Genomic DNA, 22,737 nt, shown 5'->3' with positions numbered 1-22,737 from the left:
ACAATGCCTTCATGTCATCAGTATGTTGGAGAATGGATCACAAGTCAAAATACCTCGCCATAACTGACACATCGCCATGATTGTTTGCACACTGCCATAAAAACCTAGCTTGCAACAACCTTTGCAGCTGTATGAAGGCAGCTCACAGTTATGAGCTGTAGGCTAGGCTTCTACATAGGAGCCCACTGCTCACCAGTGCTTATAGACACAGCAGAATGAGGTGGTGTGAGTATTTGTGGAGCCAGGTTCTTTTGGGTGATCCGTCAAGATTTGATTGATTGTTCACTGAAAAGGATCATCACCTGACCAGCATCTAATAGTGTGGCAGAAGCATACAGAATGATTTACTGAGTGTTGTTTACAACTGTCCAGTTAAATGGGAAGGTCAAGTGTGATGATTTGGCGAGGAGCATCTTGTCATTGTAGTTAAAGTATGTAGTTGTAGTAGATTGATAGCAACCTAAGCAATGTACAGTAGGACTTCACCTGCAGGTCCACCTGTGGGCTCATCAAGATGTGACAGCATCCCAGCTGAACAACATGTCCCAATGACATGTCTCTTGTAACAGTGACTTTCTTTATGCAATTTATGCTTCGGATGCCACACATGAGACCTATTGAAGATTTGTGGGATTAGCTAGGATGATGTGCAGTATCTGGGGCTCAGAGACCAGTGAAAGTCACATGCTGGTATAATCTACTGTATATAAGAGAAATGGAACAGAATCCCACAGGAACTTACTATATCTATAACCTGGAGCTTACTAAATGGTAAGAAAGCCACAGGGAAAAAAATAAGTTTTAACATCATCACCACATACCCTTTAGGAACCACTAAGTGTTACTAATTTCATCTTCATCTTAATAGCCTTAGTGTGAACATGATAGAGACAAACACAGCGGTTTAGTTTTTGTCTGAAATGAATCCTATTAGGGCCATCTGCCATTTTTCACAAAGCAAAGTCCCATAGAACCCACAGCAAAGTTTTGATCATTGATTAAAGGAGTCATGCAGCTCACCTATGTACCCAGCAAGTTAAAAGGGTCGCCATTGTGTGGAAACTCAAGGATTTGTTGACCAACTCAAGGTCATGCAGTCCTGTCGGTGCTTGACCGATTGTGTGGGAATTAAGGTCAAAACGGGCTAATGAAATGACCCAGACTCCAATTGGTGATCTCTGGAGCAGGAGGTCAGTCTTTTTTCTGAATGGTGGAACACTTGGAGCCCGCCAACACAACACACATTCTGGCATGATAGCATGCAGAATTCTTCCAAAACTTCTCAGCTTTGTACCTGGTTTGCTGTATAAGAGAGATGCTATGAAACCTGTGTTTTCACTTTACCCTAGTTTATTTGCTTTTTGATTGTACTGTATGTTTTTTATTTCACTTAAGGCCATTTCATGTCTGCCTTTTTTATCCCCGTAACTTTATTTACTGTAATTTACTGATTGCTATTGTCCCATAAATTACCCAGGACTGAAGAACAATGTTTATTTAATTTCTAGTTTATTTTAAATCATTTTTTTGGCTTGCTGATGTGGTAAATAAAAAAAAGATAAAAAGTGCAGGTACAGTATTTTTTAGAAGCTTGTCATTTAATAAAATTCAACATATTTAGTAATTACTTCTGTGATAAAGAGGAAAGAAATAACATAATTGTTGTTATTGGATTTTCTGAAAAAGTAGTAAATAAAAATAAACATCTTGCTCATATCTTTGGATTTCTGTAGCTTCTGTGTTAATGATTGTTTATTTGTGTGGGTGATATTATTGACTTCCATTAAGTAAAAATAATTACTGTGCTAATTATTTTATAAGGAGTCTGTAATTTTCATCTTTCAAGTGAGAAGATAAAACAAGATTCTGTGAGCAGCCTTGTCTGAGTAAATCGAATACAATTATTTTTATAATCAAAACAAAACAACCAGTAATATTCAAATAGTTATACCACGCATAGCAATTCTGCAGTAAACTGTGAAAAATGACAAATTTGCATTTTAGAAAATGCAGCATTCAGTTTTATAATTATTCTCCTATCCAGGGTGATTTACACTGCATATAAATGGGAAGGAGAAGTACACATATAAATGAATTATTCAGGTAGAGAATTTGTTATTAAATGAAAGAAAATGTATCCCTGTAATGTATATTAAATAGTATTAATACATTTTCAGTATATCTATGCAAACAATATGACTTTTCAAAATGTTAAAAGCTTGACAATGAACAGATGGACAAGATGCAACTCAATAATGTTCTGCTTTTATTAAACACTTTTTTCCCTGCCAGTTTAAAATTTCATGTAGAACCCTTTTTATTTATAGATCTATATTTAAATGCTAAGCTTTCATTTACATTTTTGAACAAGATACTCTGTATTTTTTTATTTAGCTAGACGCTAGTTTCATGTCTCAGCTTAATGAGTTTTTATAAGTCAGCTCTGAAGGACATCTTTCTTGTTAAAAGTGACACAATAGACCAGAATTGCTGTAAACATTTAAATCTGAAAAGTGAGTTGTTGACGGTATTTTTTTTTCCTTTCTGTGGTAACTGGGTAAATGTAATGCAATGTGTTTCCTCTCCTATAAAGCCGCTGTTTCTTGTTTTCTACAACACAAATTCTTCACAGATGTCCTATTTTAATATTTCTCTAAAATCAAATTACTTTCAGTCATTTAGTTGGACAACAACCACAAATCATTACATTTTGTTAGAACTGGAGCTCTAAAGTTTCACAAAAGAACAAATACAATTTTAAAGTTCTGAAATAAAACAAACATTATTTTGTTTGTTTACATTAATGAGAAGTTAATTGATTGTCAGTAATAATAGTATAACTACACATGTGGGTTTCCAGAGTGGATATGGTAACTAAATCCTCCAAAACCAATATCTAATTTAGAATAAATCAAAAGGGCTTTGCAGTATTTCATCTGTCAGGAAAAGAGGGATGAGAAATACAAAATATTAACTGTATACTGTACAGTGAGTTACAACTGTTTTTTTGTCTTTAGTTAAAAAAAATTAGCCCATTTATAATTTAACTCCAGTTTTCACAGAGAGCAATTCATTTATGTGATATTACATTTTACATTTTACAGGACTCATGGCTTTTCTCATATAGTATTTTTATTCATAAAATTCCCTTAAGAGCTAACAGTAATTCCAGCATTTACCTCTGGAGATTTTATAATCTGACGATTGGCAAGTATATTGTTAAGGGACTTTACAGCATGTGGGATCCCTCTCTTCTTCTAGTGCTCTTATTTTTGCAGTCTGTGGTTCTCTCGGCATCCAATGCGAATCTATACATTTGTTAGAGATCCCGTTGCCCCAGCAACAGATTATCCACAACAACACCACTTGGAGAAACACGAGCAGAGTATATGGGGAAGCATATTCCCAGATGTCTGACTATCACTCCTGACACAACGACTTTCCACGGGATGTGTACAGGGTGACCTCCTGGGTCTGTGGGTGAATTGTCTGTTTCTTAATGCACGAGTGTCTCTCTGTGTAGGAGAGATAACGAGCAAGTGGATAATCCTGACAGGCCCAAGTTTATCTGCCTGCCACTCCTGGCCCTGTGCTGGTGTAGACAGGATGTGTTCACTCTCTCTCCCACTCTGTCTCGGGCTGAGATGTTGCTTCTCTTAATGTAGTTAAATGGCTTCGCAAAGGCTGCCAGTCCAAAGAGCACTTTTTCTCGGCGGACGCAGTGAGACAATGACCTAACTCATCATGAACTTGGAGGGGCTTGAAATGATAGCAGTGCTGGTGGTGATTGTACTATTTGTAAAGGTTTTGGAACAGTTTGGGCTCCTTGAAGCAAGCATTGACGGTAAGGAAAAAAAAAGCTTTTCTGCTTTAACTTCTTATTTGTTTCAGCAGTAGGGTGCAGTGCAGTACATATTGAAAATTGGTGATGTACAGAGGAAGCTATTCTAAATAAACTATTTTCTTTTAAATCCTATAGTTTAATTCAAAAGACTTCTTATATATTTTAAAGATGTTTCTAAAATGTGGTGATAAGTTTACAGTACATAATGCAAGATACATCAACTGTCATGTTAAGTAGACAGTACTGTATACTATCAACTAATAAACTAAAGAATATCTTCATATTTTAATTATTTGTGTTTCTCACCTTTTTAGAATTAATTTATGCAGTTTGTTTCCTTTTTAAAGTTTTACACATTCAAAATATTACATTTTTTTAACCTGAGTAGAAAACAGGGAAGATAATCCATTTACCTCTGAACTGAAAACTAAATCTTTAAGAGAAAACTCTTGTAGCAAAAATCAAGAATAACAATACCTGTTTGGTAAACAATTGGAAGTTGTTTCTGTACTGTATTGTCTGTTAAATAATACTCTGTGTTCTGAATTTCAGTATAGGAATTTGTATTCTTAATTATACACACAATTTATTTAAAGTAAAGGTATTATTGAACAAGTCTCAAGATATGCTAAAACAAACAAAACTGGATATTAATTTACAAATAGTTGAGAAATTGCAGTTCAGGCATTTCAGAGTACTCTTTAAAGATTTAAATAAGGAAATCAAATTAAAATTGAGCATTTGAAGACAGCAGTAGGATGTATAGCATCAACAGGTCGTAAGTGCAATCTAAAGTACAGTATGTAGCAGGAATCTTGTCTGCTTCATATAGACTACTGAACAATCACAAACAATGACTTTTTTATCCTAAAAATAGCAAATGGTACAAAAACCAACAAGTTTAGGAAAGGCTGTAGCTCTGCAAGTATGTATCATTTTTGTTTCTTTTTGTATCTGTTTGTAGGTTTTAATATGTAATGTACATTTAAGCCTGACTTGCCCGAGGATATGATAAAACTACTGCTGAATATTGCTGGCACTCTTTGTAAGTGGAAAAGGATTTGACATTGGTTGCACAGTCTTGACCTTTAGAACCTGGTACTTATATTTGTGGTGCCTCAATGAAGAATCCTCTCAGTTTTTCTGAATAACAACAGGGATTTCAGGCAATGTAACTAAGTGAACAGTGTTCTGGGCAATTCTTGTAATGAGTGATTTCACTGCCAGTTCAGAAGAAGTTTGATTTCCAAGTGTTATTTTCTTGCCAGTTCACAACTGACAAAAACAAACAACTAAAAATTAAATTAGTTGCAATTTTTACACATCACAGTGAATTTTTTTTTGACATTGTGATACATATATCAGCATCATACATTTAAATTGAAAACATTAATGCTTGACATTTTACATTTTAGAGTTTATTGACAATACATTTTGTTTGAAGTACGTACCGTATGTATCAGACTTCTTAGACAAAAATATCCAGTAACTCCCAGACGTCCAATATTGGTAAGATAAATTTAAATATAATTGGACTTAATATTAAATAAATAATAATTTTTTATTAGAGAATGTAATATTACCTATCATCGAAACATGATCCATGTTTTTAACAGGTGCTTTATAAAGAATATTCTTTATCTTCACATTTTGATGGGGCATTTAAGATTCCTTTTCTAAAAAATCTTGAAAATAGTTATAGCATGTTTCAGGAATATCTTATCACATGTATTTTTATAGTTTTCTGAGAAAATCATACTACTGTTATTATGACCTAGTAAAAAAAACATTTAGCAGATGCTCTTTAAGTTATGATGGAGTCCCCCACCCTACCTCAAAGCACTCAGTATGTGCTTATAGTTTTGCAGCATGTATATTGTACACAATACGATTATTATTGATTTTTTAGCAGCAGAACAACTTGTTTAACACAGTACATCAGCACCATAGGGCTTTCCCAGATCCTAGGCCTTCGATAAATAAATTGATGTACAGTAGCATTTTATTTCTGGTATATTTATACTGTGGTCATGTGATGATGATTTCTAAGAGGTTGTGCCAGAATAAGCTATAGACCTTATGGGATAGGCTTATTTTCTTCCAGACCTTTGCAGACCTTGGGTGTTTTAGTATTTTGTTGCTAAACAGAGCATACTATACTCTTTCTTTGCTTTCACTTCTAAAAGAAGACGAGATGGGTCTGTATTTTACAAACTTAAATGGAGTTAGCCTGGCAGATGACTTGTAAGGAAACACCATTCCACTTGATTATATGACTCCCAGAACACAGAAAATGTATAATTCAGTTTACAGACAGTCATTTGTCAATGTGCTCGATAACCTAATTACCCCAATTGAAGATTACTAGTGAAAAGACTGATCTGATTTAAGGAATGATTAACTGAAACATTCTGTTTAATTGAAGACTATAATGTAAAGGGCTTTCCATTTTAAAACTTTTTTTTAATTTTCCAGCGCTGTTATCTGTCACCTGTTTGATCAAATCTCATATAATCTTTTAAGTTATTTTAACAGCTAAAACCTAATCTGATTTATTTATAGCTTCCAAAATTGTTCTCCCACAATTCCCAGTCCAAAACAATTGTTTCACATCACACACCTGTCCTCCAATTATGTGACAAAATGTAAGTATGAAATCACATTAATCTTTAGTGAAACCATAACAGTACACCTATTTTTCCATCGATCCCATGAACTCTTTAAAAGTGCAGTGTGTGCAACAGGCCAGGAGGTGTTTGGATTCTGACACTAATTACAATATCAAGAAATCTTGTGCATTTTCCAAAATACACTATCACAGCACACCTGTTCCTGTAACTGGTGGCACACCAATTCCATTTAGGAATAGTGGTACTTAATAATACTCCAGGCTGTTAAACTTTGAATAGATAGTTGTACAAATAAAATAGAAAATGGTTTTGTCTCACAGTATTTTGCACAAATGTAATATTGTTGAAATGGAATGATCACAATATATGACAAAGTTGCACTCAAAAGTAAAATACTGTACATTAAAAATTGAGAAAGCGACTCCTTCTGCTAATTACCATAAACCAAAGATTGAATTATTCATGGTCTGTTTCCAATGTGAATGATCTTGTCATTCCTGAATAGGCAAGACCTGATGTGGGCAGTTATGGCTGATAAAGTGGATGAAGATGATGTGCTAAATTGACAAAACGAAAAAAAAGCTTGAACCAGTGCAGAAAACCTTTAGGGAAGGTGGTCCTATGAAATGGCTTTTGATTTTTCTATCCCAACATGAGTAAAAAAAAGCTTTCATTATAAAATCTTTCTAGTGCCTCTGACTTTCAGTATCTTAACAGTTGTCCAGCTGTATGAGCATTAAGAACAAGATATTTCTTTTTATAGCCTTCAAGAAAATGGTCATGAGGCATGTTAATGCAGGTGGACAACAAACATAACAGAATAACAGCATAGAAATGTTTTGTTGTTGTTTCAGTAAATATATCTTTGAATTAAAGCAAGTCAAAGGGTCCTTCACAGTAAATACTTACAGTAGCTGTTCTAAAAGAAAGTACAGTACTTGGGGTTATCCCATATTTCACTGCACACATATAACTGTATATTAATATATTGTGGAAAATGTAACCTCCTTCAAAACGTTAAATACACTTCCTCATGCTAAATAAATAAGGTAAATAAATATTAGTCAACCTTGAACTGTCCAAAATTAAAGTACATCTCAATCCTTGTATGATATACTACAGTGCCTTTATCTACAGTATGCAAATAAAAGGATGAGGTAGGGACCAGATTAAAAAAAGAAGATGAAACACTACAGGAGAATATTTTTGATACAGATGAAGAGGTGAAATCAATTTGTAATGTATAGTGTTAGAATATATTCATTTGGGTGGAAATATATATATATTTTAAATTGAACAACCTCAATTGTTGCTGAATAAAAGCATTTGGTGAAAAGCCATTAAAAAACTATTTAGTCATTTACTTGAATTGAAGGAAATGCTGCACATACTGTAAAAATGCTCATATCTCTCCCAGTGGTGCTGGGACATGTTCACCTGACTCATGGCTATAGTATATTGCACAAACATTTCTGGTATACAAATTTTGCAAAGTTAGAATGACAAAATGGCATCCAGTACCGGTAACACAGATGTGGTGTACTCTACAGGTTTACCTTATTAAACTAAATAAAAAACCATTAAAATGTCAATTTTCCATTACAGTGTTCATATTTAAGTAGTTTCTCTGTGTTAATTGCTTAGTTCTTTTGTGAGAACCAAAATTACTAGAGTGTTAATTGGACTAAAACCTGATGTATTCAAATGGCAAAAGGGATTTTTACAATATAAAATTAATAAACCAAGCAATCTGACAAACTAGGCAATTGCCCTGTCTTGTTTAATTGCCTTCATTAGGCAGTAGTTAATTGAGTAACAACCTATATTAGACACAAAAGTAACCAATCTAATAAATAATGTATTTTTTATCCCCTGCTACAGTATATATTTTGGTGTGCATAATGTGTTATGTGTTAATGTGACACTTTATTATGACATGGCACAGTACAGTATATTGGGTATATAAAGTGTACCGTACAGTATGTTATTATACTGTAGTATATGCTACAACTGTAGAGTTACTATAATGTCACTGCTTTGTTCTCAAGAGTGTTAATATTCATCCACCTCAGTCTTGTGTTGTAAGTGGCATATCGCTTGTGGCCCAAAACTTCTTGTGTTGCTGGAATTTGGAGGCATGCTTGAGATAATGACTAAATTTCAGGGTAGGAAGGCATACCTGGTTAGTTGCTGAGATTGCTGTGGATGCTCATTTATTGCAAATGCGCCTGTTGTACAGTTGGAGGTAAATGATTTGTGGATTTTTTTTTTCTCTTCTGGGGTTACTTCTTTTTCAGATATCCTAATAACACGTTAGCAAGTTCTACAATACTGAACAAACAAAATGTGTGTCCTCACTTGTTCACTTTATTGAAAACACACATTTACTGTACTAACTAATACAGTATTTCTTCTTCATTTACAGTTGTAGTTGAATTTAATATTTGGATCTAGTTTCACTGTTAATTATCTTTAGTTTGAATGGCCTGAAACACAAGGAGTATCAACATGGGGAATCCTCAGTCTGTTGCACTTTAAGCAAACTGGTGTCATTTTGTTCATCCCAGATGGTTGCACAGAAGGAAGGAAACAGTAAGATACTCTGAAAATGCATATTTTAAAAGGTAGCTTGCATAACGTTTTTTTTTCACACAAGTATAAGTAGAAAACTGAAAGAACCGAATAGCAGGTTTGAAAACACCATGATGGCTATTGCAATGCATTTGCATTTATTTCATAATGAATATAGCGTTGTTGATAGTCAACAGTTGCTAACGGGAACCAAATGCTCTCAGCAAATAGCTTTTCAGCTGATTACTATTTCAAATTTTAGTGGTTGTTGTAAACAATTAGCAGAAGTGTCAAAAAATGTTTTTGTTTTTAAAGATTTCTGAGATAACGTAAAGCAGACCTTCATGAAAGTCAACTGGTTTGTGTGTTATTTTTTCTTGGGTTCTGAGGTAAGAACCAGAAAGGAAAAAAAAAGTGGCTATTATTTAACTATTAGAAACTTTACTTTTATTAGTAACTAGTTTAACTACTTGTTGTTCTTTAATGATGAACATGTTACTATCATTAATTTCAGTTAGTTTTAATTATAAAATATCTTCTTTCATAATGTACAGTAGAAGATAACATTCAACCCATGTAATTGTTGGTAATTAAAAGTACATATACATCTACAGTACATGATGCACTAAAAGATTTACAGTTCACAAACCCATGCATATTATAAGCACAGTTACACTCTGATGTTCTCTTCATAACACTACCACATTGCTTTCATCCACCCATTTTATACTTGCTTTATCCAGTACAGGGTGGCAGAGGAGTTGGAGCCTAATCTGGCAAACAATGGGCACAAGGCAGGATACACCCTGGATGGGATGCCAGTCCATCACAGGGAATGCACTACACATACACACACAGACCAGGACAAAGTTTAATCTACCAGTCTTTGGACTGTGAGAGGAAACTGTAGCACCTGGAGGAAACCCACAAGAACATAGGGAGAACATACAAACTCCTTATAGATAGTACCCTGGTAATTTAACCCAGGACCCCAGTGCAGCAAGGCAACAATAATAATCACTCTTCTACCAATGCTCCCTACACTACCACAAATGTGAAGGAAACCAAAATGCTAAATCGTTATACTATTTTAGAAACATAATATGAATAAATGACACCTATCCTTGCCTTCTGTTTTTTTTTGTATTTTTTTTACGTCTGTGGCCTGTTCATCCTTCCATGTACTGCTTCAGTATCTTCATTTGTACCCATCCATGTTGTATTTATTGTATACTGTAGGTTCTCAACAAGGTGACTTATGAATGCATTACATTAATTTCTGCAGGGATTTTGTATGTAACATTGCAGATAAGCCTCTTGATCAAATATAAAGATCTATTATCTGATATCTGTTTAAGATACCAATAATGTTATTATATAAATATGTAGATGGAAATCTGTCTGGTAAGGTTTGATAATTTATGATAAATGTCATTAACGTTTCAGGTTAAATTGTGATTTACTTAAAGTCAGAACATAACTTGTAAATTATTTTGAATGCAACCAGTCTAGCAATTTTGGGGGTTTATAATATGTAAACAGAACTCGTATGATTCTTATTTTTAATCTTTAGGGATTTCTTTCTTGAAATTTAACTTTTAACTTTTACTGCTACTTACAGAACAACAAGGGTCTTGATCTTGATTGAATTAATAAATTGCTTTTAATTTTGGGATAGTATTTATTTGTTTTGATTTAGAAAGTTATAAACAAATAAACATGAACAGACATGATGCCTCTTTTTAAAACCGATTATTTGAATTAGATTAGATTTCAGCAACTGGCTAAATAAAGGTTAATGTAGAAAGGCTTCATATTATTCATTTTCACCAGACAAGAGTGTTTGATCTCATCCTCACAGTGTGGAGCCGTTCTGCTGCTTTGTATATGGATGGCACCATGAAGCTCCAGACACAGTCCTGCTGTGCATAGACCTGGAATAAACAGAGTTCTTTTAAAGTTGGATAAATTACTTCTCTGTAATGTTACATTTTTGAAGGGTTTAAACATACATCCTAACATTTTTGATAGCTCAATTTATTTCTTTGACATATTTGAGACATAAGGACAGCAAGAAAATATTCATTTTTTGAAGAGGGTGAGGCTCCCTTTTTTATTCATTAGAATGTAGTTCTATTACTTACAATGGAAATCCTGATGCATAATTTGATAATGACTGCACAAGAGAAAATAAAAGAAAATGAAGCTATTCATATTAATCTATGACTAATTCAGAGTGGTCTTATGAAAATATGTCTTCAGTCATACAGTACCAAGCTACTTTAAAGAGTTAATAAATATAGGCCCAGTCAAAATTCATTCATGATCTTTATCATTTATCATTCAGCCACCAGAAGCAATCACATGCAATTAGTAGCTCTCTCCTACTCTCCCTCCCCTGACAGACACATTTTAGAGTTGGTGATATATTGCTGCTATTTATAGGTACTGTTTTCTTATGTATCGGTCTTAAAGTTTTAAAAATCACTTTATGTGTAATCAGTTGTATGCACCAGTTTAATGTCTACTGGCTTAATTATGTTTCTGATATAAATTTCAACAACAACTTAAAGAAGGTTAATCATATTATTCACACTAGGATAAATATAAAAGTATAATCAAACTATAATATACCTTTATTGGTAGGTATGCAAAACATTTTACTACACACTTTTTGAGACTAATAGTACATTTCTTAAAAACAGAAATTACAACATTTTTATATTGGGTTGGACAAGGTAATTGTATGGTTTACCCCCAAACAACTAGCTCCTAATGTAAACTGCATTATATGCATAAAACAATAGACTTTTGGGAGAAGGCATCACATATAGTTAGTAACCTCCAGTGTCCAGAAATGGGCAGTGTCATGCTGTCCAGTGAAGTTTTGCCAACATTTCAGTCAGCATATTTTTGCCAAGATAAGTTGTCTGCATCATCAGCAAAGATATATTCATGTAGTAAAATGCTGTCATCACACTTCATCTTTCTCTGTAAACAAATAAAGACATTGTCAAGTGTATTTACTGTATATGTACAAAGGAAATCTGAGACCAACAGAAGCAACATGAACATAACAGAATTGCATTTATAAAATTGAATGTGTAGTTCAGAAATTTGCATTTGGAATTAAAACTAAAAGAAATAGCAAAGGCAAGAGTTCAGCAAATTTATACTCAAAACACTAATGTGTTTTCGTTAAATAGTTTGAGTAATAGGCTCACATTTTCGCACAGTTTCGGGAATTTTGTCTTTGGCAATTGAAAAGCCAAATAAATTAAACTTATATACATACCTTTACATAACTGCTTTATTTGTATTTTTAGACTTCAGGGTTCTTTAACCCGGTTAACCTGAAGTTTTTGTATTACAAAATACAGTATAGTCCCAAGTGGCAGATGTGCTTGAATGAGATCTTCTCTGGGACTTTTTGTTAGAATTTCATTTATCTTCCTGATTATTCTGATAAATAAAAGATCATTTACAGAAAGCCTTCAGAACGTTTAAAAACTGACTTCAATGAGGTACAGAAGAAGCAGCAAAAGTGTCAGCAAATGCCATGACAATCTTAGAAGAAGAACTTAGATTACCTGTCAGTACAATACCTTTACAATTCCCAATTCTCTTTACTCTGAGATGCTCTTTTCAAGCTTTTTAGCTTTTTGGAGGAGTAATTTGCATCCAGCATACATCAAATTAGGTCTGAGATTTCTCTTTGCAAGATATTTTACTGAAATAGTTTTCATGGTAAATAGCAATTTAAGGAGAAATAACAACAGAGTATCATGCAGGACATGTTTAATAAGAAATGTATCAAGAACAAACTGACAGGGTGAGCAAATATTTCATCAGGGTGAAATACCTGTAAAATTAAGCTCTCCTTTTATTTATTGGTCCCGGATGCACTCTGACACAAAAAGGCACTGTGAACTTTTTACCTTTTTTATTCTTTGTCTGGACAAAATCAAGTATAATTCACACTACAGAAATGCATTGTACACACAGTAGGATTTTCATTTTGGAAGAATCAGTAAAACTACACTTATAAAAGCCAAATAAGATTCAGTTTTTTCTTTATTTTCATCATTACTACACTAAAAAATGATTTGCATTATGTCAGAATTTACCCTCATTTACTAGTTAACCAATTGACAAAAGGAAATATTGAGATAATGAGATGTCACTTTCTATCTAGTGTGAAAAAGCAAACTTAGACAGTTTTTCAAGTACTAATAATAATCACTGTGCATTTATTATAATTACAGAATTGTTATGAGCATTAGGTATATTAGATATGAAAGCACCAAGCAAAAAATACTCTTTAAACAGCAGCTTGTGTTTGCTGAAGGAGAAAAAAGAGCTCTTTCAATGGAATTTCTGTGTATTTATTTTCTTGATGAGAAAATAAATCTTGACTTTGATGATTTTATACCATGTTTTTCTGCTACAATTAAAGAGATGTTTCCATGAAGGTAGTTGGTTTAATGACAATATATAATGAGTGCTTAATTTGTAAATCACAAGGAATCAGAGATCAGTGTGAATGGGAGAGAAAGAATTGCTGTGAAGTATTTCACTTTCAAAGTATTTTCCAAACATCATTTTTTAAATAGTATGTGAAGAAGGCAACTTTAAATTACCATTTAAATTAATTTAGGTGAGAAAATCACCCAACGAGTGACATTTACTGTATCTGTGTAATAAAAAATGCTTAAATCTTTATTATTTTAGAACAAATTCACCTGAAGTGTTTCCTCATTAGATAGTGAATCTCTAGTGTGTACATTAAAAACATGCTATGCTTTTGACCTGGAAATTAAGCTCCTTGTTTATGTATATATTTTAAATAGATATAATAGATAAAATATACACATCTGGTTTAACTGTGTGGTTAAACATTTGCTCCACAAGATTTTAAATCACTTGGGGATTCAGTGGCAAGAAACCTTTCAATCACAATTAGAGAAACCGTATGCCAGCAGGGCACACACACAAGCTTTCTACATGAATCCATGCATTACATTCTTATTTTTGGAACATCTCCTTAATCTTTCTTGTTTATTCATTGACTAAGTGTGATTTCATTGACTAAGTGACAAGATAGAGATCAAAGTGATGGCTGATTGTCAGATTCTGATAAAAGCACATTCCCTGCATTACCTTGATATGACATTTAAACCTGTCATACTGGTCTTGATGATTTGGAAATAAAGCATGAGAAGAAAAGATGTAGTACCCTTCTGTAATGGAGGGTCAGAATCCTGTATGCAACAGCCATAAAAATCACTGCCCTATAAAGGCGGTGAAATGCTATTAACTGGACTTTAGAAGGAGAACAGCAAATTAAATAGTGAAGGGTTTGGCAAATTGTACAGGTGAGTCATTATCATTTTTCCACATTAGACAGCCCATTGAAAATTTGAGAAACAATCTCATGTTCCACCAGTTATGAATCACCAGTCACCTTGACTCTAGATCCCTCTTACCCTGCACTGTTTGGCCCCCAGTTTTATTGCACAGTAGAAGTTTCACAACACTTCCAGGACTGTTAGCATTAACTAGAAGAATACTCATATCTCATTGACAGCACTTTGAGCTTACAGATGCCCCACAATTCAAAGGAACTCTGTTTCATGACAAGCGGTGGCATTCTGGCAGACTCAAACCCACCTTTCTGGGAGTGTTCAGTCAACCGAGTACTGCTACTTTGGGAATTCCAGTTGCCATTATGTACAGTATATGAATAATATACAGTAGTGCAGACTAGACAGTAGGTTTCTTTCTGCACTTCAAACACGTGCCTCACAACTTGAACAAGTGTCAATGCACCTTTGTTGAAAATTTTATTATGATTAGGATTATTGACAATGCCTGACATTGCAAGGAAAAATCCCCATACAGTATGTGTCATCTTTGGGGGAAAAATGAAGATTTTGAAAATATGTGCTTAGCTTTTCTGAACAGGGTAAGATCATAACTGTAATTCTTTATCTCTTTTAAGTTCAATCCTTATTGTTTGTTTCCTTTTAATGGAAAAATATGTCAACATATTAACACTGAGTTTCAATAAAAACGCAAAACTGACTTACAGTTGTGAAGTAAAATACTGTAGTTTATTGCTTAAACATAAAGATAGTTTTCAGTGTCTCATACTGTATGTAATTAATACAGTATTTGCTTGGTAAGTTTTCATCACAAACGATCTCAAAGAGCTTTAGAAATAGAAGGGAACCTTTTTTTATATTTATTTTTTACATTTTGTCAAAAACAGTACGTGTTGATTGATTTTACTTAATAACCATATGTTGGATTTTGTGGTTTGCTGAGTAATAGTTATTAATCTTTTTCAATTTGGTCTACGTGAAAAACTGCTAAAACTCTAAAGGTCATGGTGGTTGTTCTTGTGAATGCACCCATGGAAATTAAATGCTACAGCGCACAGAAACCCTAATGTTTTTATGGACAACACATCAATTTATTTTCTATATGCTTCTGTCTTAAGGCAACTTGCTGTCCTGTCCAAACAGAATAGCATCAAATTGAAGCATCTTGCATTTCCTTTTTTGAAAATTTAGAATAAAGAAGTTAAAATGGGGGAAATCAGATGTTTAGTACCTAACGTTTAGAGACAAGAAAACATCAAATACCATGTAATTGCTAATAAAAAATAAGCTTTGTGCTTGTATTAAACCCTGCTTGGTTTCGACAATACTATCTTAGACACTTGAAATTATTTTTAGAAGAAGTTTAGGCACATTTAATTACGCAGCTGCTTAAGTGAAATGAAAATTTAATTGGGGTTCCATTTTCCTCACTGTGGGAGTTTCAGCTTTATTATTGAATATTATAAATAGAATTCTGACACTGTTGCTCCCAATTGGTTTTTCCACCTGTTTTGTCTGTCTTTTATAAAGGCTTGACATGAATGACAGCTTATACTCATGAAAATAGAGATGTGGCTACTGTTGCAAAATGACTTGTAATGGTTTGCTAAAAATATAGACAGTACACATGGAAAACCTGAGGTCATATTATCTTCTGACATTTAATCATTGAAGCAGAACTGTATGCACCTTGAATCACAATCATGAAGATCAGAGGTGTGGTATTTGATTTTTGCACTGACATACAGTATTCTTATTTTTCGTAATAAAAGGATTTACAGAATTGTTAAGTTTTAGTATACTGAAATCTTACTAATTAACATGTTGAAAGTGATTATCAAGATATTTGCCTTTGTAATACTATTTCAGGATATTTTTTAAGGATACAATGATAGATCTTTCAATATTGTGTAAAACCTAAACATGTCACATACAAAATTCTGTAGTGACTGGACAATTAGACATTATGGGCATGCACCATGAGCTGTGAAATGACTGTTAAATATGTTTTCTGCTCTAACCTCCTGCTAGTTACTTAAAGTAAATATCTCATTGATATAGTCTTGTTAAAAAATATTTTTTTTCTGATCATTTCAAAATACTAAATATTTAAATGTAACATACAAATCATTAATAGGACTGGTGAATATTATTTTAATAGATTTTAGACAATTGCAGCATTGCTGTTAATGATGCTTTTCTTTTCTGTTTGAGCAAATATGAGTGCCTAAGAAGTCATCTTTTTGTTCAAAATAATATGATTGTCAACTTTGTTTTTTTTTTATCCCATTGCAGGGTTTTATTATTCTTGTCACTTTTCTTTTCAATTGTTCTTTGAGCCAAGTTGATGTGACAATATGAAGTGAAACAGTTTTGTTAAAAGGATTAATGGATTAGACAGAGGAACTTTGGATGTTGAAGGATAAATCATTTTTTTTAATATACATTACAGTACAGTATTTTTAGCTTTTCCTTAAAAATAATAGAAAGTATACAGTAGTGTTCACAATGTGCAAAAAACTGCCTATTTTTTTTTCCATTGAAACAACATTAATAAGTGCACTAATTTTCACATCTTTTTGGTTAACTCATCAAGGACAAAGGATTTGCTATGGACTCAGAGTACTTTCAAATGTAAAGATGTATGGGAAACATCACTCCTTGGTTGAAATTTAAACAAGGGGGTGGTAAGGAACTTTCTGATTGAAAGACAAAATATTCAGAGTGAGATGGTGATACACAATATCTGAATGAAAATCCTTAAGTACTGTATCTATCTCTTAGAAATGGGAGCTACTGTACAAAAAGACCAAAATCTACATAAGGATATACTGTATGAATGATTACAAATGAACGCCATTTGATCTATCAAGCCCATGTGGTACTGTAGTTAGTATATAATCATGAAGCCATTTACAGTATTAATAGAAATTAGGGTACCACATTCAAAAGAGTGCTTTCTTTTCATACACCTACAGTACCTGTACAATCCTTTGGGTAACAAAATCCCAGCACCTCATGGTATTAGTTTTAAATACACTTCCACGTACTGTAGTTCATGGTTCAACCAGAGCAGCTTGTGTGATACAAAGGATCTAAGAATTTCAAAAGATCTTTAAGGTTATCAGGATCCATTTTAAAAGACTGAGTTAAGAAGAGCGCCTTGTCTCGGATTTGAAACTCTATGGTTGACAATTTAGTTAACCGTAGAGTAATGTGTTCATGCTGCTCAATTCCAAGGGGAATATTTGCTGCCCTACTGTACATTGTACCAGCTGGAGCAGATGACGTTTTGGCATCAAAGACATAGGATTGCAGTTATCAAAACAATTGGCATGATGGATGATCTTTTAAGGTTCAAGAGATATAAGATACAGGTATGGTGAATGTTATGCTACATATGGTGTGTACATTAAATGGGAAATAAGTATTGATGTATTAAAGGTGGTGACAATGTCCAAACATAAGCAAAAGTACAGTATGAATGATGGAGCATTTCTATAGTGACTCCCATGGCATTGTGATCTACAGTATGCTGATCTGTGTGCTGTATTATATTATTGTTTCACTACTGAACTCTTAATGAGCTGTGGAGACATAAGCCCATTCTAGGATACATGACAGCACTGAATGCAAAAGAAGAGCACTTTTAGCACAGCAGGGAAGGCCTCTGAAGACATCATAAATGTAGTAAATGCAGAATCTCTTAAATAAAATGCACTGGGTCAATAGATAAATAATAATCTAACAGATTTAGTTTCTCATTCAAACAACTGGTCAGTTTGTATTATGAAAATAAACATCATGGTTGCAGACATTTCTGATGTTCTGGTTCTCTGACACTTATTTAGGACTTTAAAAGCTACCAACATAAAATCAAATAAAGTTCACATGTGGGTCAAAGTCATTTTCTTTTGTCTTCAACCTCATATCCCTTCTGAGTGTTTTTTACTCCTGTGGCACAGCACAGCACTTTAGGACTAAAATTTGTTTTTTGTGCTCTTTGCATTTTAATAAGGTTCTGGCCCCTGTCAAGTGGAATACTACCAGTATTGACAAGGTCTAACATCTTAACATTTCAAAGGGAAAAAATATAGCCTTCTTTTCTTACATCTAGTAGAACTCTTGTGATGAATTCCTTGATATGGTACCTCCTCATTTCCATCAGAGATATGGCGATTATAGTTGACCTTGTATTTGTCTGTGTCATTAAGGTTGCGAAACTAATTTATTATCATTATGATTTATTACCATGTCAAATACACTTACTGTAGCTCAAATTCTGACATGTATTTCAAGTATCAGAAGGAAATATTTATTTGCCTCTAATGCAGTAGTGGTTTTAAAATTGTATTTTAAAAATAAATATTTTATAAATTAGGTAAAATTCTAGGGATTATAGAGTAGACAGGTCAATGGATGGGCATATCTTTTCCATGTCAAATATGATAAAGTTACTTGCTTAATACTTCTGGTTAAAAATATTACCATTTTAAAGTTTTAAGATATTTTAAAGTTCAAAGCATCAAAGTCTTGATCCTTTTGATCCAAAGTCCTGTTTTTGTTAGTCTTAGCTTTACAGAATTAGTCATACTGATACTAGCCAAATCACACCACTTTATGAACGAATGAAACAATTCCCAGATGTAGCTTTACAGGAACTTTGTTGTTCAGTATATACTTTCTACAAGCCTTGTCACGCACATAACACAGCCACAGCATCCTTTAGCTGTTTCTTTCATTGTATTTTTACTGTTCAACTGCCTCAGTAGTCTTCATACCTGAATTTAAGTGACCCTAGGGCATCTTGAGAGATGGCTTCGAGAGTCATTTGGAAAGGCTTTAAAATTTCCAATTGCAGTTTAAAAACAAGAAGAGTGTGTGAAATCAGCACTCTTCCTAATTACAAGCTGTGCAGTTCCTAAACAAATACTTAGTTAAGCTTTTTACAGCAGCAGTCTTTTATTCAAGATATGGTGCCTACAGTACTGTACATAAGCATAGCCTCACCAGGCTCATATAACATGCTGACTACGTTAAGGAATGTGCATTTCTTAAGATTTCATTCTGTGTTTTATGGGGGGTGTTGTATTATCTTTGGATATAGAATATAAGAGGCAATATAAATAAGTATTCATTTTTTTAAGATTAAGGAAAGGAAGAATCAGAGCACTATATAAAAATGTATAATTTCTATAAATTTAAAAAAAAAACATTGTGCACTTCTCTGATCCCACACATTCATTTGCCCCACAATCAATGTCTTATTAATGCTATCCAATTGTTCAAAATAAAAAACCAAGCCTTTTAAATATTTATGTACAGTCTGTAAAGCCTCTCTAGATTTTACAAGCATTGACATTCCTTGAGATAGGTATGAAATTATCTACATCTCTGTAATGGGTTCTGCATCAACAAACTGTGTCTATCTTTTGCCAAAAAGCCTGTTGTCTGCTTGCTCATGCATATTTGAGTATTTACAAGACTTTCAATTCATGCCCACAGCAGAGCCAGAGCAGACTGCAGGTTAGTTGTGCCCCCATTGGCTAGCTGTGTGAAACAGGCTGTTTGGCTCTATGTAAGCAATCTGTCACCTGTCAGGCAGAGCTACAAGTGAGCAGAACTCTGAAAATCTAACCATCTGTTAAAACGATCTCACAATATTTTGATTTCTGTAAGAGCAAAATGGTTTAAGACAAAATACAAAGTGCGATAGTAAAATATTTTCCTGTTAAGTGTATTCACCCCAAAGGCTGGAGTTGCCTGTTCAAATGGCTGCAAACAGAAATCTAATTTGTAAATCAGTAAAAAATATGCTCAAATGTCTTTGAGGGTTCACACCCACACATGAAACTTCTTGGGTTTCATATGGAAGCCAGGTTCTTACGTATGCTGTTTTCTAACTGAAATTTTTTAAGATGTTGTTTTTAAATTACTACTGTAGGTATCCCAGAGTAAAAATGAGGGAAACTATAACATCACAGACATATTTTTTTATTTACTCATATACATATGTTGTATTTGGCAAGCAGATCTTAGCAAGACAAATAGGGATAATGCTAAATTAGAATCAAGTGATGGGAGAGGACAAACTTATTCATAATGAACCTGCTTTGATAAATAATATTGCAACATACTGTATGAAAAAGTAACAGCTTGAACAGGGTTCTATTTTTGAAGACACTGAAAATTTGAAGTCTGAGAGTCCCTCTATATTTCTTGAAGACAAATGATGACTGAAATTGTTCCACTGTGTACTCAGTGTGTGCACTTTGTCAGCAGACTGTGAGCCCTGTGTGTTTCAGTTTAATCTTTCACAATATGAGGTTATTAAACCTTTTCTTGCTTTATTACCTAAAGAGATTAAACTAAGGCACTATAATGTTTTACAGGGTGTTTAGGGACACTATGCTTTGTGTTGTTTGGACACAACCTGAATGTAGAACAAGATAACAGATGTTTTTCGTTGGTACCTGTGAAGCTTCCACATAATCATGTTTTAATCTATATGTGCTGAGCATCAAATGTCATCCATTACAAATTGTTGAGTCTCAAAGTACTGTGCATTGGTGGTCCATAACTTTATAAAACTTTTGGAAAAACTCTTTATCAAATAAAAACCTGAATTGATTTGCAAATGTTTTCTTACAAATACCATGTAGGGTGTAAAACCTTTTCCTGGCTAAGAACGAGTAATTGTGCAATGTGACCCTAGTTTAACTTAATGCATTCACTTTCTGGCTGGTGTTTTCTTCCATTATTGCAAACGTTTTTATAAGGTGTTATTATGAGGTGATGTCATACATGTGTGAGTGAACAAAATAAACTGAAACAGTTCTGTGGCCAAACCAAACTGACCCCAGAGGGCCAGGGTAAATCCGATGAACACATGAGATTTATCAGATTGTCATTTGAATGTGAAAATCCTAATTTCTCGTGAGAATATAAATGAGCTTGTATAATGACATCCTTGAGAGTATACTTGGGTGGTATCTGAACCAAATCTCAGTAGTCCTATGTCATCTACACTGTACATAAATATTTGGAAATAGAGCTACAGTATAAATAACTGAGTTGGGTGGTTTAATTGTACTGTAAGCTGTACCTCCACAGTGATTGGCAAATATGTTATGAAATTGTTTTAACTCTTGAGTAAAGGAAGACATTGTTATGATGGGTGAATTTAATTTTTGTCATATAATTTGAAAAGAAGCTGCTGAAAATGAAATGGTAGACATGGTTTTGCAATTTTTTTCTTACTCAGTTTGTTAAAGGACAAGCTAGAAGCAACTTGTTACATTGATGAGATCTTTTCAAACAATCTAGACAGAGTAAGGTAAACCAGAGGTGATTAACACAAAGGAGTTAGTGAACCGACATTGTAACACTGTATACGGTACTTAAATGTGTAAAATGTCATGGGAGTAGACTCTGAAAGAATTATAATGTAAGAGAAATAGAAGGAAACAGAAGATCATATAAAATAACAGAGTCAACGGAGAATTGATGTACTGTATACAGTTCTGTGCATGACAGCTACGCAATGGAAACACAATAGGGTAGAGAGCTATTTATCATTTGGTTCTAGCAACTTGCCTCAGGTGATGAACACACATACTGTACCTGTATAGATTCCACTGTTGATGTTATGTGGCAATGACTATCATTTGATTCTGTTCCTTAAGCATTTGCAAGATGAATGTAAGCATGTCAAATTCACGTTCAAATTCTGTGTGCTACTGTATATATGAAATTGAATTGTTATATCTGTGCACAATTTATTCTCAGTAGTAGTAGCAGTAATGGGAGGTAGTCAAAATGTTCTTGTCCCTGCCGCATTCAGTAGAGAAGACTTTTATATAAAGATGATAATAATAATAATATTAAAAGCTGTAAGTTGATACGTCTCATTCACGTGTTCTAAACTGAATGTTTTGTATAGGGTGTTAAAGAATAATTTTTTATAGGCTAAGGCTAAATAATGAAGTACCCACAATAAACACTGATAACTGTGAACGTGAGAGCAAATGTCCATCAATAAACAAGGTTTGCTTTCCAATGCAAGGTCAAATCATTGTATGTTTTTTTTTTCTTTTATTAGCCTGTTTTTTGCATATAAATAGAACATTTCTTCACAGTGTTACTTAGCAAAAAATTCTAATGAGGTACTGTAGGAATATCCTTTGTGTAATGTTATCATAGTGCACCACTTCAGGAGGAATGTTATTTACCGCTTATTCCAAGACAGCACACTGAGAAGCTTGATGTGTGAAAATTTAATTTGAATGTAATGCTTTCTAGAGAATAC

The 22,737-nt window shown here is 33.5% G+C and overlaps 1 protein-coding gene across 3 annotated transcripts in view; it reads left to right on the top strand.

The window, feature by feature from the left end:
• Positions 1 to 22,737, top strand: part of kcnip4a (potassium voltage-gated channel interacting protein 4a) — a 540,475-nt gene that overhangs the window by 372,594 nt on the left and 145,144 nt on the right. The window contains exon 1 of one of the 3 annotated variants that reach the window (XM_088625561.1): positions 3,385 to 3,844. The exons of the other annotated variants lie outside the window; for them this stretch is intronic. Within the exon in view, the coding sequence (XP_088481687.1) occupies positions 3,745 to 3,844 (100 nt within the window). The 5' untranslated portion in view covers positions 3,385 to 3,744. Of the gene's footprint in view, positions 1 to 3,384; positions 3,845 to 22,737 lie in introns of those variants that run through there. 3 annotated transcript variants of the gene reach the window in all.

This window comes from Lepisosteus platostomus, chromosome 1 (assembly GCF_059453375.1).
Source record: "Lepisosteus platostomus isolate fLepPlt1 chromosome 1, fLepPlt1.hap1, whole genome shotgun sequence".
NCBI classification, from domain to species: domain Eukaryota; kingdom Metazoa; phylum Chordata; class Actinopteri; order Semionotiformes; family Lepisosteidae; genus Lepisosteus; species Lepisosteus platostomus.
Note: the sequence above shows the minus strand (reverse complement) of the source record. Positions and strands in the feature narration are given on the sequence as shown.